Genomic DNA, 15,148 nt, shown 5'->3' with positions numbered 1-15,148 from the left:
GTGCCGGAGAGGCTGTCAGAGGGCAGGCGCTGAGCAGCTGGAACGTGGCCCCGCCTTCCGCAACCTTCATGATCAGGAGGTCCCAGCAGCGAGGGCCGAGGTCTCCATCAAAAACGATCAAGAGCAGGCAGCAGCTGTCAGCCGGCTCCTGACACTGCCCAGTGGGCCACCCCAGGCGGCCCGCACGCCCGGAGGTCGGGGGCGGCCCCCAGGCCTGCCCAGTTTCCACTGGAAAGCAGGTGGAGGAGTGTCTGCCCAGCAGGCTGGACGCCCCCACCCTCGCCTGGAGAGCATCTGGGGACAGACTCGTCTTCTTCCTTCCTCGTCTCCTGAAATTTCAGCATCCAAGGCAACTTTTAAATAAGGCTCTCTCACAAGAACCTTAATTCACACTCCAGTGAGCTCTGCACACCCAGCCAGACAGCAGAACCCCTGCAGGCAGGGCAGCACAGCTCTGAGAGCCCAGCCTGCGGGCGAAGCTGGGAGCCGGGACACATCCTGCCCAGGGCCTCTGGACACAGGCAACAGTTTCCACTCCAAACCCTGGGCCACAGACCCACCACAGCTCTCCCTGCACTCACTGGGTCTGAAGAGGGGGCTGGCCCCACCATGAGGGACATGGGGGCTGGGCCGACATGCTGAACCCCAGGCTGGCGTGTGACGCAGGGCACTGCCCTCCACCAGGAGGGGCCCCATCAGGGAATCCCAGGGAGCGCGTATCAGAATGCGCCCGGCAACCAGGGTGAAACACACAGGCTGGCCAAACGGACAGGATGCTCTGCTTCTGGGAAGAGGAGGGCTCAGCCCCACGTGCACCATGACCCAGGCAGCTCCACGCACGTCTAACCGATCAAGAGGTGAGGACACAGACCACTGAGTTCTGAGTCACCTTCTCTGGGAGAGACCTTTGCAGACGTGAGGGCCCCGGGGAGAAAGGCTAAGAGTGGACGGGCTAGGAGCCGCTGGCCTGGAAGGCAAGCCCCCGCGGGCAGGGCCCCGTACCTTCGTCAGCAGCAGGACCCGCTTCTGCAGCCGCCGGGCCAGGGCCTCGTGCGCCTCCCGCTTCTTCCTCTCCTCCAACAGCTGGCCACTGGCCTGGCGGACCTCCTCCTGCAGCTGCAGCCTGGCCTTCTCCAGCTCCCGGGCGCTGCAGGAGGCAAAAGGGCAGAGCGGTGAGGCCTGGCCCCCAGGACAGCCCCGGCAATGGGTCCCCAGGCCCCACACGGCATGCGTCACGCAGGTCCCAAAATAGGGCTGCACGTGCAGCCAGGCCGCTGTCACTTCCTCACTTTTGAATAGCTGCTTAAAGCCTTTCAGGAGTTTCTGGATTTCAAATAGACGCCCAGGGTGATCCCAGAACGTGGCAGGCGCAGGGGAGGGGAGCTCGGCTCCACACACAATGGGAAAAATTGTCTGCTGCGCGGCGCTGCGGGACCGCACTTCTGAATGAGCTAAATCACCAGAGTGAGCACTTCCCACGAACCGCAGGCGGCCACAGATGTGCAGCTCGGCGCGGGACGTGCGACACCAGCCCCGGGGGCCTGTCCTGCACACAGCCAGCCAGAGCGCTGGCACTGGGGGGTGGGGCGGACGCCTCCTGGGGGAGACCCTGGGGCGCCGCTCGTCAGCACCCTCCCGACCCCGCGGCCTGCGCCCGCCTGGTTCACACACTGGACGCTCGCAACTCTTACCGCACCAGCCTCCCGCCCAGGCAGCCTCCGTCGCTGCCACGCCGTCCCTCAGACCAGGAGAGGCACCCCGTGTTGGACGCCCCCGACCCTGGACTTGCATCCCAACTTCCTGGCACGGCAGCGAAGCACCTTCAGGGCGTGGTTGTGGCCCCTCTTTCCCACAAAACGCCATCAGTCCTTCACAACCCGCAGGACGTCCTCTGCCCCCGGCTTGTCCCATACACTTCAGGAACCCACAGGCCTGCGTCACCTACGGGGGGTACCCTGCAAGCAGACATCCCATGCTTTTTGAGGGGACGATGAGCAGGAGAGTTCCCAGAAGGGAGAAGGCGAGACATCCCAGGGAAGGAGGCACGAACTCCGCAAGGCGTGCGGTGAAGTGTGGGCAGAGATGAGGTGTTCACACTATTTCTTAAAGTAAAGGAAACCTCTTACCAAAAGATATCTTTAAAATCTCAAAAACAAAAACAAAAACAAAAACCCAGAAACAGAGTATGATCAGGATGAAAAGGTGTCACCGTCACGTTCCCCGGGCATGACCGATGACAGCAGACAGCTTTGAGAATATGAAGCTGGAGACAAGGCCTGTTTCACGCCTGCATCTCATACCATGTGTGGGGGCCAGTAATTTATTTTTTGCTTTGACACACGATTTCAGGAAGACTTTAATCTACAAGGATGGCAGATAAAGCTTCCTTTGGAGGTGGTCAGATTCCACATCTGAGTGCGTATAGGGTTTTTTTAAATTACAATTTAGTGTAATTCTTTAAACAGTTAGCTATAATCCGAAAGTAAATGTGAAACATGCATTGACAGAAGTCTCTCTTTGCAGGAACTCGGTGGAGAACCCCCGGTCGGGCCACCCTGGACCAGCCCCGGGTCCCCGGGAGCCGGAACCAAGGTCCTCACTCGAGGGCCCACGCTTCACCCGGTAGCCACCTCAGGAAGCCTTACACGAATGTTTAATCCAACTACACAGCTGGCCGATGGCACCTGCCACTTCTAGGTGCTTCATAACCAAAAATACAAAATAAAAATTTTAGAAGTACAAATATTCCTTTGAAACAGACATATGAAAAGGCTATTTCAAGTTCCAGTTCAACTTGAAGCTATTCATGGGTCGATTCAATAATCAAGAACTGTGAGACTGGCCCTGGACTCCCCGACTTCAGGTGGGGAAGCTCACAGGCGTTTGAAACCACGGCTCTGCTGCAGGGGTGTAAGGAGAAGAAAGTGCACTCCCAGGTCCCAGCTGCCAAGGCCGGGGGCAGCAAGAGGCCAGCTCGCGGGTGGCGGCACGGCGCCGCGCCTGCCGGGCGCAGGGAAGGGGCTGCTCTGAGCGCAGGCCTGCTAGGGACAGCCTTGTGGAGGCTAACAAACTCCGAGCCCCATGGTCTTGGAAGCAGGATGCTTTATGGAGCTGGGGACCTCCCCACCAAGAGCAGGCACAAAGCCCCCAGGGCGACTGTCGTCCACTGCAGACACCCCGCCCCCGGGGCCTGGTCCAGCACAATGGAGCCAAGGGCAGGCCTGGGCACACATCACCTGCATCTGGTCTGCTCTGGCCACCAGGTCCCTGTGCAGGTCCCTGGAACGCAGGTAGACCCGCGCCCCCAGACCAGTCCCAAGATGCTACAAGAACAAGTGTGTTGAGTGCAGGTCGCAGCGCCCTTCACGTGTCTGGCAGAGCCCAGAGGAGACAGCTGAGACTTTTGGGGCTGGGGGCCGGGGGCCAGGCCCAGGCAGACAAAGTGCCTGCTCGCTTAGAAAAACAATCTGTCCTTCCTGACACAAAATGCTTTTCATGAAAGCAAGAGGGGAAAGAGTGAAGCAGAGGACACACAACTCTGCAGGAGACCCCGGGCACCAGCCGCCTCGCAGACCAGCTCGGCCGGCCTGGGGTCTCTGCTGGAGGGGCTCCATTCCCACGCTGGTCAGCCCCGTGTCACTCCAAGTCCCGAGGCCTGCTGTGAGCCCTAATGCTTCATCAGGACTCAGTTCTGTAAAAGCTAGACCAGACGCAGAAATGCACCCGGGCAGGTTGCAGGGGGCAGCGCCCCCAGGCCCCTGCCCAGGCCATCAGCAGCCTGGCTCTGACTCCCCGGGCCCAGCGACGATCCCGTCAGCCCTGGGGAGACAGCAGGGCTCGAGCCGCGCCACAGCCCCACCACAGCCCCACCACCCGGGCTCGCGTTCTCAGGCAGGGACGCTGCGTTCGCGTTCGGTGGAGCAGAGAGCTCCGTGCACATGGCAGGCCCCAGAGGCAGAAAGCGAAAGCCGGTGAGGGGAGGGAGGAGCCCTCGCACAGCGAGGAGGCAGCTCCTCCAGGAAGCAGCCAAGGTGCCCTGGGCTGCGGAGCCAAGGGAAGAGGCAGAAATCCTGACACGCAGAAACTCAGAGACCTGGACCCCAGGCCTGAGGGAGGCACCACTGCTGTGGGACCAGACCTCTGAAGCGCCCGCCTAGGGCAGGAGCTGGGAACCAGCGCTGGAAAACTGCCCACTGAAGTCCACGGCTGCCACCTGCAGCAGGACGCCCCTCTTCCAGGGAAAGGACCCGGCCTGCCCCTTCCTCCCCACCAGCCCGGCAGGCTCTCTCCCCCAGAGCCCCCTGCTCAGCCACACTAGGCCGCAGAGCAGAGCGTAGGGAAGGGAGGCTGGGGTGGGGGGCGTCCGGTCAGCAGGAGAGCGGCCGTGAAGAGGGGCCCTGGGGGAACAAAGGTTGGACTGTTTGGCACAGACAGAGGGCCGGGTCTTCCAGAGGAGCACAACTGTCCGATGTTTCCAAGAATTCACTCCAAAATGCCCCAAATTATTTTTTCAAACCACCTGCCACCAGGTGGCCTCCCCCTTCCTTGAGGACCAGTGGGGAGAGGGCAGACCTGGCCCCGCGGAGGCCATCCTGCAGCCCTGCCCACAGGCCGGTGAGCACTCCGCGGGGCGGAAGCACTTGGGCCACGGTCCGGAACCCCGACCCGCGGCGCCAGCGCCCACGTGGCCGCCTCCTCCTGGGGGAACGCTCTGCCATTCAATCGCGGCCTTTCTTGTGGAGCAAAGAGGAGAAAGCTCATAAAAAATTAAACCTCCGGTTCCACGCGAAGTTGACCCCAAGGTCAGCAGCATTTCTGTGAACCTTTAGTTCAAAATCAAGTTCTCAGTTCCTAGAGGAGAGGCCGGCAAGCTATCGACCAAGACCTTTTCGGGCTGGCGTCTGCAGAGAGAAATGAGGTCTGAGCTTTTGAGAAGCCCTCTCTGCGCTGTGACGGGCCAGCGCGGCCCACTTCAGTGAGGTCTCCATCAGAAGGCCAGGCCTAAGAACATCTACTTCAAGGAGCAACGGAAGGACACGGCGCACTCTGAAGCCGCGGGGGCCGTTTTAATGACCTTCCCTGTACTGACGGCAGGGACGCGGCTCCGCCCTCGCCTGGCAGCCCCCCACCCCCGGAAGGGCAGCGGTGCGCCCAGCCCAGGAAGGACCGGTGCCCCTGCCGAGCCCTCGCTCGTGCCTGGGGAGGGGCCAGGGCTCCCCACCAGGTCCTGCCTGGCGTCGGCACGGAGGGCAGAAACACGCCGGCTGCCATGATCAGACCCAAATTCAAAACAAGAACAGCTCTGAGGCAAGTGATCTTCCAGTGAGGGACCTGGTGGAGATGTTCACACGGACACTGGGAAGAGGCAGGGAGCTCCATCTCCAATGACTGTCCACAGTGCCCGCCACACAGCACCCAGCAACCCGCCGGGGGTCTTCTGTGGTTGAGACCTGAATCCACTGCGTGTGCACACGACTCACAGAAGTCACACTTTTGTAGGAAGCCAGGAAAACAGTAAACAACACCTTATTCACACTCTGCAAAACTCCTAATGCATCTTCACGTCCAGGATCCGAGCACAGAGGTCAGACCCCTACCCGTGCTCCCTAAGCGTCCCCTCCTCACGCAGGGTGAGCCGGGCCTCAGGGCTGGTCACTCACTCGAGGCCCCCTCCCCAGTCAGGACACGGTGCCTGAACTCCAGTGTCTCCCGTGCTGGGCCTCGTGCACCCTGGGCCCTCAGCTGGGACAAAGCCAAGCCACCATCAAATTGGTGATGCACTGTCTCTGTCTGGGGTGAAAAGGGCCCCCAGTGATCTGTCAGAAGGCGGGGCTCGCAGGCTGGCCGCAAGCTGGGACGTCATCCGCTCCACCCCGCCCCAGGGCCACCAGGAGGAGGAGGAGGTCAACAGATCTTGGTGCCATCACAGCTCATCAGGGAATCATCAGGCTAAAAATTCTGAAAGTCAGCCTGTGGAGAGTGGAAGGAAGGGCCGTGGAAAGGGCAGGGCGGAGCTCAGGCCCTGGGAGCCGGCAGCATCAGGAGCTGCCTGACCCAGCACGGGCTCTGAGTGACACCCAGGACTCCCGTGCCAGCAGGACGTGGGGACACGACTGAGTCGCAGCACATACCCAAAGGATGTCAGGGTTTCGGCTGAGAGCAAGATCACCACCTGCAAGGACAGGGCTGCCAAGATGCCGGCGGCAGCAGGTGAAACAGGAAGAAGCCGGCGGGGATGCGACCCAGCCAAAGGGGGCCTCCAGGGAGCAGTGCTGCGTGTGTCCAGCGATCCAAGGGCACAGCGAGGGTGCTCGGGACCTCACCGCCTGCAGGGGTCGGGGCAGGGCACAGAGAAAAGGGGACGCGTACTGACCTCTAGGTGGTCTGAAGGTGACAGGGAGGTGGCAGTCAGATCCTGGTAGAGAAGGATCTCTCAGAGCTGCCCAGGGTGGGATAAGCTGCCTGGTGAGTGGCCAGGCTCCAGCCAGAGGGGCTTCAGCTACGGCCACCTCCTCTTCCAGAGGCAGCCAGCCGAGGGGGCTGCAGTGGGGTGAGGAATCACTGCTAAGACTTAGGGATTACCTCTGGAAGCCATGGCCTGGAGGACGAACGGTGGGTGGACAGGACACCCAGTGCTCAACAGGACACCTCGAAGCAGCAGACTGCACTCTGACCGGCGAGCGCCACCGCGCGCAGGCCTGTGGGGGTGGGGGTGGGGGCAGCTTCCTCCAAGCAAGGCTGCGTTTCCCAACTCCGTTTCACCAGCACCCTGAGCACAGGGCCTGGAGGTCTCTAAGGAAGGTGGGGTGCTGCAGGGGCAGGGGCCCACGCCTGTTACTGCCCGCAGCCTGCGGGCCCTCCTGTGGGCCGCCCACTCCGGTCCTGAAGGCAGGGCCTGCGCTCCCCTGCTGGGCCCCAGCTCGGGCACTTTGCAGGATGCGACTGAGGAAAGCAGAGAGAGGCCAGGGAGGCCGAGGGCCACAGACCAAGGACAGGCAGGACCACCACTCACACCGAAGCGCTTCTGGAGGAAAGACCTTCCAAGGGAGAGGCCGCGGGCAAGGAGCACTCGTGCTCCAGCCCCCGCCCCCTCGCCGTGGCTCCGCAGGTCTGACAGTCCCACTCCACACGCACGCTGAGCTCCGCTCCCCCATCTGCATCTCCAGGCCTGGTCCAGGCCCTTCCACCCCACCACTGGCCCCACTGTTGCCTGCTCGCCCACCACCCACCATACCAAGGCTCCGCTTTGAATCAGCCACAGCCTCCTGCTGTGTTCACAGAGCAGCCAAGTCCAAGGCCAGGCCCAGCTTCCCTGCCTCACACCAGGGTGCGCCCTGACTTGTGGGCACCTGGCTGCTGCGGCTGGGTTTCCATCGTCAGCAGCCACCTCCCCTCCTGCCACCTGACTCAAACCCATTCTCTTCCTCCACGTCAGGATCTGCTGAGTGAAGGCGCGTTCCTCCCCTGCTGCACCTCACCCACAGCCCAGTGTGAGCACCACCAGGTCTGCAACAAACGCTCTCCTGCGGCTCATAAGGACGGGGCAGGGCAAGTCTGAGGCCGGTTCACCGAGGGCTCGGGGCTCCGGGGCGACATGGGCCTTGGCACCCGGCAGGATGGGCTGCAGGTGCCAAGCAGGTGTCGGGGAGGCTCCTGACCCGCCCGTCAGCGGCCCAGGCACGGGCAGCTCGGGCTGCAGGAGGGGGAAGCAGAGGGACGTGACGGGGCCCAGGGCTGGGCCTGTGCAAGGACCCCACTGACCAGCTGGGGAGGGAGCCTGCCCTGCCGTGCTTGGGGAGAATCGCTGATGGAGGGCATGGCGGGTTCTGAAACAGGTCCGATACCTGCGGCCCCGGGTCCCTGGGCGGCGGCCCCGGGTCCCCGGGCAGAGGCCCCAGCAAAGCCGGGCGTGAGCCCCTCAGCATCAGAGCTCAGGTGCTTGGAGCAACTCTCTGAACTTCCATTTCTCCGACAAAAAGGAAGCTACTGCTCTCTGCCTGCCTGAGGGGGCGGCGGGGGCCCCGACAAGACACGGGCAGAGCGCAGGACGAGTGTGCAGCAGGCAGACCCACCAGAAGGGAGAGGAGCCACCCCAGGGAGAGCCGCTGGGCGAGTTCACATCCCGCCTCCTTTCTGAAGCTTCACAGGCAACAAAGAGGAAAGCAGAAGAGGTCACGAGCCGGATAAAGTCGGAGCTGAAAGACTGACCCAGCGCCTGACAGAGCTCTGCACTGCCTGTACGCTCGCACACCGGGTCCTGTGAGCGCCCCCAGACCCCCGGAGCACAGGGAACCGCTGCTGCATCCCTGTTCCCCGACAGGGAACACACAGCTGGACGGAGGCGGGCTGGAGCCCCGTCTGCAGAGCGTGGGCCCTTCTCACCGCATGGCCAGCCTCGACCAGCACGGCTGAGACCAGATCTCGGGCACAGCAACGGGACCCGGGCTTCGTCAGTCTTGCCAGGTAGTAGCTTTGGCTCGTGTGGGGAGAAGGAGGGGGACCACGGAGACAGGAGGGCAGGAGGTGGGCAGCCCTTCCTGTCTGGGTCCTGCTCAGGCTCACAGGAGGGGCTGCCCTGGAGAGGAAGCCGTGAGCCTCGCCCCACCGCCCACAATGTCCAGGATGCCCAGCTGTCATTACGTACAGCATCTAATTCCAATCCTAAATGCCTCCAAGTGTCATTACACACTTCTCGGACAAAAAAAAAAAAATCCAAACAGCGGAAACAAAACCAGAGAATGAGAAAAGCAAAGGCTGAAATAATTACCAATCAAAGGAGCAGCGGAGGGAGCAGGCGAGGAGCTGCAGCCTGGCCTGCGGGCCATTTCCCCTCCGCCTCCCATGAGCTCCCAAGATCTCATCAATTCGAATCACCAAATTCAATTTGCATTCCCAGATAAACAGAGGCCACACAGTAAATACTCTCCTCTGACCTTGAAATGCGAGAAGGAAAATCACCCTTCGCAATTTCAATTCAATCCCAACCATGATGAATAATCCAATTTAGCTGATCCGTCACCAACCTGTAACCGTAGGGGTGGGGCTGCCTCCAAGTTACAGGGTGGGGAGCCCAAGTGAGGCTGCTCAGAGCGCCCAGTGCCAAGGTGCCAGGCCCAAGGAGAAGCAGCCCCGCCCCAGGAGGCCACTGGGACTCAGGAAACGACTCGGCAGAGGCCGGAGGGCAGGGCAGCCCCTTGGGTCCCCCGGAGCAGCTGCCCTGGTCCCTGCAGCTCGTCCCTCAGGAGCACAGCCCTGCGGAGCCCACAGAAGACGGGTACCCGGGGGGGCCCGCACTCAGGGCAAGGCAGCGAGGCACACGGGTCTGACCTACGGCGGGGGGCGGGGGCAGGCATCCACACCCACCAGCTCACTGAAGCCCACGGCACCCCAGAGGATGCGGTCATGCCCACCGTCCCCAGTAGGGCGGAGGACAGCTCTGGAACGTGGCCTAGCCCTCTCATCACGTGGCGTCTACACTGCTTTCCTGAGACAGAGATTCTGTGGCTTGAAAAGGCAAAAACATTCACTACCTGGCCCCTTCCACTGGGCTCCACCTGATCTACGTCCAGAAAGGGTCCGCCCACCGACGGCCCAGCCAGTGTGCCCCTCGGGAGCCCACAGCCCTCAGATGCCGGCTCCCCTCCCTGTGGAGGCCACTGCCCGGGGCACAGCTGCTCACCCTGGGCCCCAGGCACCCTCTGTTTCTACTCTCACAGACTGGAGTGGTTCCGGGCCCAACCCCGCACCCCAACTTCCCCAGGCCCCGCAGGCGGCCACCTCCACGGACCTGCACGCAGCAGCACACACGGGGGGCCGCGGGGAAGGGCCCACAGAGCAGCGGGCCCGGTGCTCCTCCCCGGCTTCTCAGTTACCGTCTGCCTCCCGCCCCCTCGCTGTGGGGGACGCTGCAGCCCAGGGGTGGGGGCGGCCTTCCCAAGGTCACAGCAGCCAAGCAGCAGCCGGGCAAAAACCGCGTCCTGTGATCCGAGGCTCGGGCTGCCTCGCCCATGCGTCGTCTCTGTCCTCCCACACCCCTCGCCCCCTGCACCGAGGACGGCAGACGCCTGACAGCAGAGTGCCACATGCCCTGGGCCGGCGACAGCCTCCATCTAGGGGGAGGAAGGGCGTGCCCCCCAGGCTCTCTTGTGCGCTCTTACTAAGGGACCCAGAGCAGGGGAGAGAGACCCAGAACACATGAGGCTGGGTGAGAAGAGTGAACCAGCTTCTGACCCCCGAGCAGCCCAGTAACAGGAGACCTGGCTAAACACGCACTTCAAACAGCTCCTGGGGGACGCCGCTCCGGTTCCCAGCCCTGAGCCCTGAGCCCTGAGCCGTGAGCCCTGAGTACGAGGTCCTAAGCAGTGCACCTCAGTACCAGGAACTGAGCCTCAAGTACCAAACACTCAGGCAGAGGCTGCTCTGTGCCCCGAGGCAGGGAGGGGGCAGCGTGGGGCCGACAGAAGCACCTGCACTTACACACCTGGTCAGTCATGGTGAGGGTGAGGCGGCGGCAGCCCGGGCAGTGAGGCCGTCAGAGCCGTGTCCCTGCATGACCATGAGCGTGGACAGTCCCCAGGAGAGATGTGGAAGGGGGCGTGGTGGTGAGAGAGCCTGGCGGCCCCACCAGGACACGTCCCACACCCGGAGCTCCAGCCGCGCGACTGACAGGCGGGTCAGCAGCCCCTTGCCTGTGGCGTGGGTGCCAGCGTGAAGGTCGTGGACCCCACTCCTGGTGCCGGGAGGTAGGCCTGAGTGCGCTGGCGGTGGGGGAAGGCTCCCCCTGGGGACACGCCTGGGACTCCTGAAGGCCCAGCTCCAGGTGGGGTCCCCATCAGGACCTCGGCTCAGGACCTCCCCACTCCATCTCCCCAAGAGACCACGGAGGGCCACGCAGCTGGGAGCTCCGGGGGAGGAGCCCCCACGACAAGGCAGGGTGACGCTGGCGCACATGCCCGGGGGGCGCTCGGTCAGCGGCGATACTTCACCCCTCACCTGCAGGCACTTCACGCCCGCCTCCTCCCAGAGGCACTCCAATGCAGCCGTTTAAATAGACGGGGAACGACCGTCAGAAACCAGACGCTACGAGACGAGAAGCCCACAAATCACGTCCCCGCGGGTTCCCAGCCCAGCGAGCGCCCCGGAGCCGAGGGAGGGCAGACACGAGGGCTCAGGCCTTTGCTCCCCGCGCGCCCTGCAGACCCAGCCCCGGGCTCAGCAGCGCAGAAGTGAAAACAAGACAGAGAGAGAAAGAGGGAGAAAGGCTTTTGAAAGGTGCCAGCTCCCATGCTCAAGGAGAGGAGTTCCCCATCTGGCGCAGGAGACACAGTAAGGACGGAGCGGAGGGAGAGGACAAGGTCAGGACGCGGTCAGGTGTGAGGGCGCAGAGCTGGGCGCGCCCACCGTCCCAGTTGTCTGGGCCAGGGCAGGAGGTCAAAGGGCAGGACCAGATGGGGAGGATCGGACCAGCAGTAAAGGTGAGGGGGCACCACCTCACCCTCGTCTCTCCCGGAGGCGCCCCATGTCCACCAGCAACTGCAACGCAGGGGCGCCAGAGCACCGACCGCCCACACCCTCCGCGCCTTCGAGCCCCACCCCTCCCGCTGCGGGCCTTCCGGCTGCGTCGGTCACCACGTGGCAGCTGGATTGAGAAAGCCCACGCCTGTCTGTTTCTCCTCCATGGACTGGGCCGTCCTCGGCCAGAGCACCAGCAGTCAGTGCTCCGCTCGGTGAGGCCTCTCGCGGGACGCAGGTCCTGCAGCGCCTCGCCCCCCACCCCCGAGGAGCCCCCCCCAGGCACGCAGCCCACGGGGCTCCACTGGGGAGGGCCACACCGCCCACCCCCCGCGTGACTCCCAGGCAAGCATGGCCCCCACGCCCTCTAAGTGCTGCCGCTCTAATAAACCTCTAGGGCATTGTACGTGCTGGAATGACAAACATGAAAGGAGAAAATGAGATTTTAGAGTTAGCAGTTCCTCCTTCATCATCTTCCGTGTAGCCTCACTCACTGACCGCGTCCTCCTCCCCGGGCGTCGGGGCCGGGGCGGTGACACCTGACTGGAGAAAGGCCAGCTACTCGGTTTATTTCCTCTTGGACTTTGAGAGTCGGCTCAGACAGAGACCACCTTCCCGGGGCAGGGCCGGCGCCTGTTGGAGAAGCTGGGGCCCTGCCCTGCTGCCACGGGCGGGGCGCCGCAAGACCCACGCTGCGGGCACTGCCAGGGGCCAGAGAAGAAGCACCGAAGTGGGTCCCGGGGCGCAGGCCCGCGGCGTGGCTGTCAGGAGACTCCAGAGGACACAATGCCCTGGGCGTGGTCCCTGCGGCCCCTCAGGGTGGAAGAGGTGGCGGCAGCACGCGGTGGCGAAGCCCAGGACACATCGCGGCTCCCGGTGCACTAGTGCAGGGTGGTGCCGAGGAAACTAACAGTCACCCCCAGGACCCTTCAGGACAAAGCGCTCTGCACAGAAGCTAACAGACGCCTGGCGCGCTGCCGGCACCCCTCTGCCAGCCTCCACGTAACTCCTGCTGCTGGCCTTTCAAGTGGCCACAGGCACCTGCTTATGGACTGCTGCAGGTGTCCCGGGGAAGCTCTGCGGTTCTCCCAGAGGCAAGGCCAGGCTGTGGCCCCGCGAGCCGGGAGGAGGTCAGACAGGAAAGGCAGTGGGTCTCAGCCAAGGCCCAGGGCGCTCGGGCAGGGTGGGGAGGCTCCTGGAAGGGGCGTCACCCAGGGCCGTGGCCAAGCACCAAGGGTGGGCGTCACACCTGAAGGGGGACAGCACGAGTGAGGCAGCGGCACTGCGAGGAGCACCCCCCAACGAGACGGCGGGTTTATGTATGGAGCAAACACCACGTGGGCTTCAGGAAAAGGCAACGGGAAAACCACGAAGACCCCCGCAGAGGTCGAAAGCCAGTGGCAGCTCTGCACACCAAGACCAATGGGGCCGGGAAGACAGGTCCACCCACCCACGAGTCAGCCGGGCTGCCCGGGGCCAGGGCCTGGGCCGGGAGGGCTGGGGAGGGGGCAAGATCAGGGATTCAAGGAGGGGCCAGCTCATCGCCAGCTCAGTGACTCTGTGAGGACCCTCCTCCCATCAAGGCCTGGTGTTCCATGAAGACCCTACTTTGGAAGAGAGCACTCTGGGGACACTGACGTCCATGCAGTGCCTCTACTTCTCGTTCTGACATCTTACGGGACACCCAGCGGGGTGTTCTGATGACCCACGCGGGCAGGGCAGGAGGGGAGCAGGGGAGGCCGTGACGGTCCACAGTGTTCAGGAGGCCCTGCTCAGGACAGCTCAGAGAACAAGTCTGGAGGTGCCGGAACAGACGTGCAGAGACGTGACGCTGTGGTGTGCTTACGATTCCTTGTTTGATTTTCTGAAATCCCTGGAGGAGAAAATGAGCCTGAGCAGCTGTGGGGACAGTCACCGCAGTGCCAGGCACGTCGCAGGGCCACCACCAGGCACAGGGGAGGGGCCGGGGGCCTCGGGGCCCGGGCGATGCAGAGAGCAGGTGGGAGACAGGAGCCGCCGTCTGAGAGGCGCAGACTCCCCGACACTGGAGTGGGCGCTGCTCTGCCCTCCCTCCCACTCACTACCGTGGTTATTTTCTCAGAAAAAGACACTCAGAGTTGACCTCACGCCTGTGAAGACCCCAGGCGACACTGGGGGCCCCGACGAAGGAGCCGACACACATGTGGCCCAAGGCCAGGGCAGGACAAGGTCGTGCTGGCAGAGAGACCTTGGCACCACGGGGCCAACAGCTCCTATCAAACACCGCGCCCCTTGCGGTGACATGGCCTGCTGAATCTCACCTACCTGGCCCCGCCACATCTGCCACCGTGCCCTCTGGATACGGGGTGCCCAGGGTCTGGAAGCCTCCCCGTCCTTGCCCTACACCAGGCACGACCACTCAGCCACAGATCCACTAAATCAGTGCAAATCCAGTGCATCCTGTTCCAGGCACTGTTCCAGGCAAAGGAGACAATGGTGAACAGATCCAAGGAGCTTATGGCAGAAAAGCCGACATCCCAGGACGTGCCGGGAGGGTATGGGCCACCAGGGCCTCCTCCTCGGCTGTCCCGGCCACCGCCACGCCCCACTGCAGCACGGCCGGCTCCCAACTCCCAATTCCGGAGCCCACACAGGGGTGGGGGGCGCAGCAGTCCCCCTGGGTCTCCTCACTCACAAGGCTCGGTCCCAACATGAGGCCACAGCACCGCCTGGCGGCTACAGAGCTGAGGGAGGACATCGCCCTGTGCCCTCAGCAGGGGGAGCAAGCCAGTCGCCAGGCACAAAGGCCAAAGTGCTCAAAGGCCCGGGCTCGCCTGGCCCACGGATCACCCAAACAGCGAGTCCTGCCCCCAGTCAGGGACCGACCAGCAGACACGTCACCCCCACGTGGTTTCCTGTGCGGTGCTGGGCTCACCGCACACCCACCCCACGTGCCAGATACCAAGAGCGCGGGAGCGAAAGACCGTTTCCCCGAACGAGCCCCTCACAGCAGACGGCACACGGGACAGTCCGGGGAGAAACAGCCCGGCGTGAGGGAAGGGCCTCCGGGAGCCTGAGCGGGGGGCCCGCGTCCTCCCCGTGGGCTCAGACTCAGCCCATCCTCGCCTCCACCTTGCCCCCCCACGGCCGGGGACCAATGCCTGGCTGCACGCAGGGCCCCCTCCCCCCGATTTACACAGAAGGCGCCGAGGGCATGTGGGGCCCCTCCTCAATGGGCCGCGCTTGGTTCTCAGCATCAACGACATTCCAAGACCATCTGCTGAAAGATTTTTATAAAATTTACCACTGTGACCACCGCAAGCGAGCCATCAGCGGCTTCTGTGTATCTGCGCTGTTGCCCAGACAACACTAGCTCAGGAGACTCATCACCCCAAAAAGAACCTGTGCCGCCAGCAGCCACGCTCCACGCCCCCGGGCCCGGCTCTGACCTGCTCTCCAGGCACTGATTTGCCTGCTCTGGGCATTCCACACTCCTGGACCGGGCACCACACGGCCCTCCCTGGCCAGCTCCTTTCGGTTGGCACTGCGTTTTCAGGGTTCATCCTGACCGTGTGCGGCCCCTCCGCTCCCCTCACGGACGAGCGGCGCCCCCAGGGGGCCTGTGCCACGGCGGTCCTCCACTCCCCGGCCAGCGGAC

General features: G+C 63.5%; 1 protein-coding gene across 6 annotated transcripts in view; it reads right to left on the bottom strand.

The window, feature by feature from the left end:
* MAD1L1 (mitotic arrest deficient 1 like 1) overlaps positions 1–15,148 on the bottom strand; it is a 273,678-nt gene that overhangs the window by 143,878 nt on the left and 114,652 nt on the right. For all 6 annotated transcript variants that reach the window (XM_072943447.1, XM_072943444.1, XM_072943446.1 and 3 more), the window contains one exon: positions 1,003–1,147. In XM_072943447.1, the coding sequence (XP_072799548.1) occupies positions 1,003–1,147 (145 nt within the window). The remainder of the gene's footprint in view (positions 1–1,002; positions 1,148–15,148) is intronic.

The sequence above is a fragment of the Vicugna pacos genome, chromosome 18 (assembly GCF_048564905.1).
Source record: "Vicugna pacos chromosome 18, VicPac4, whole genome shotgun sequence".
Lineage (NCBI taxonomy): Eukaryota > Metazoa > Chordata > Mammalia > Artiodactyla > Camelidae > Vicugna > Vicugna pacos.
This window is presented reverse-complemented; position numbering and strand designations above follow the sequence as displayed.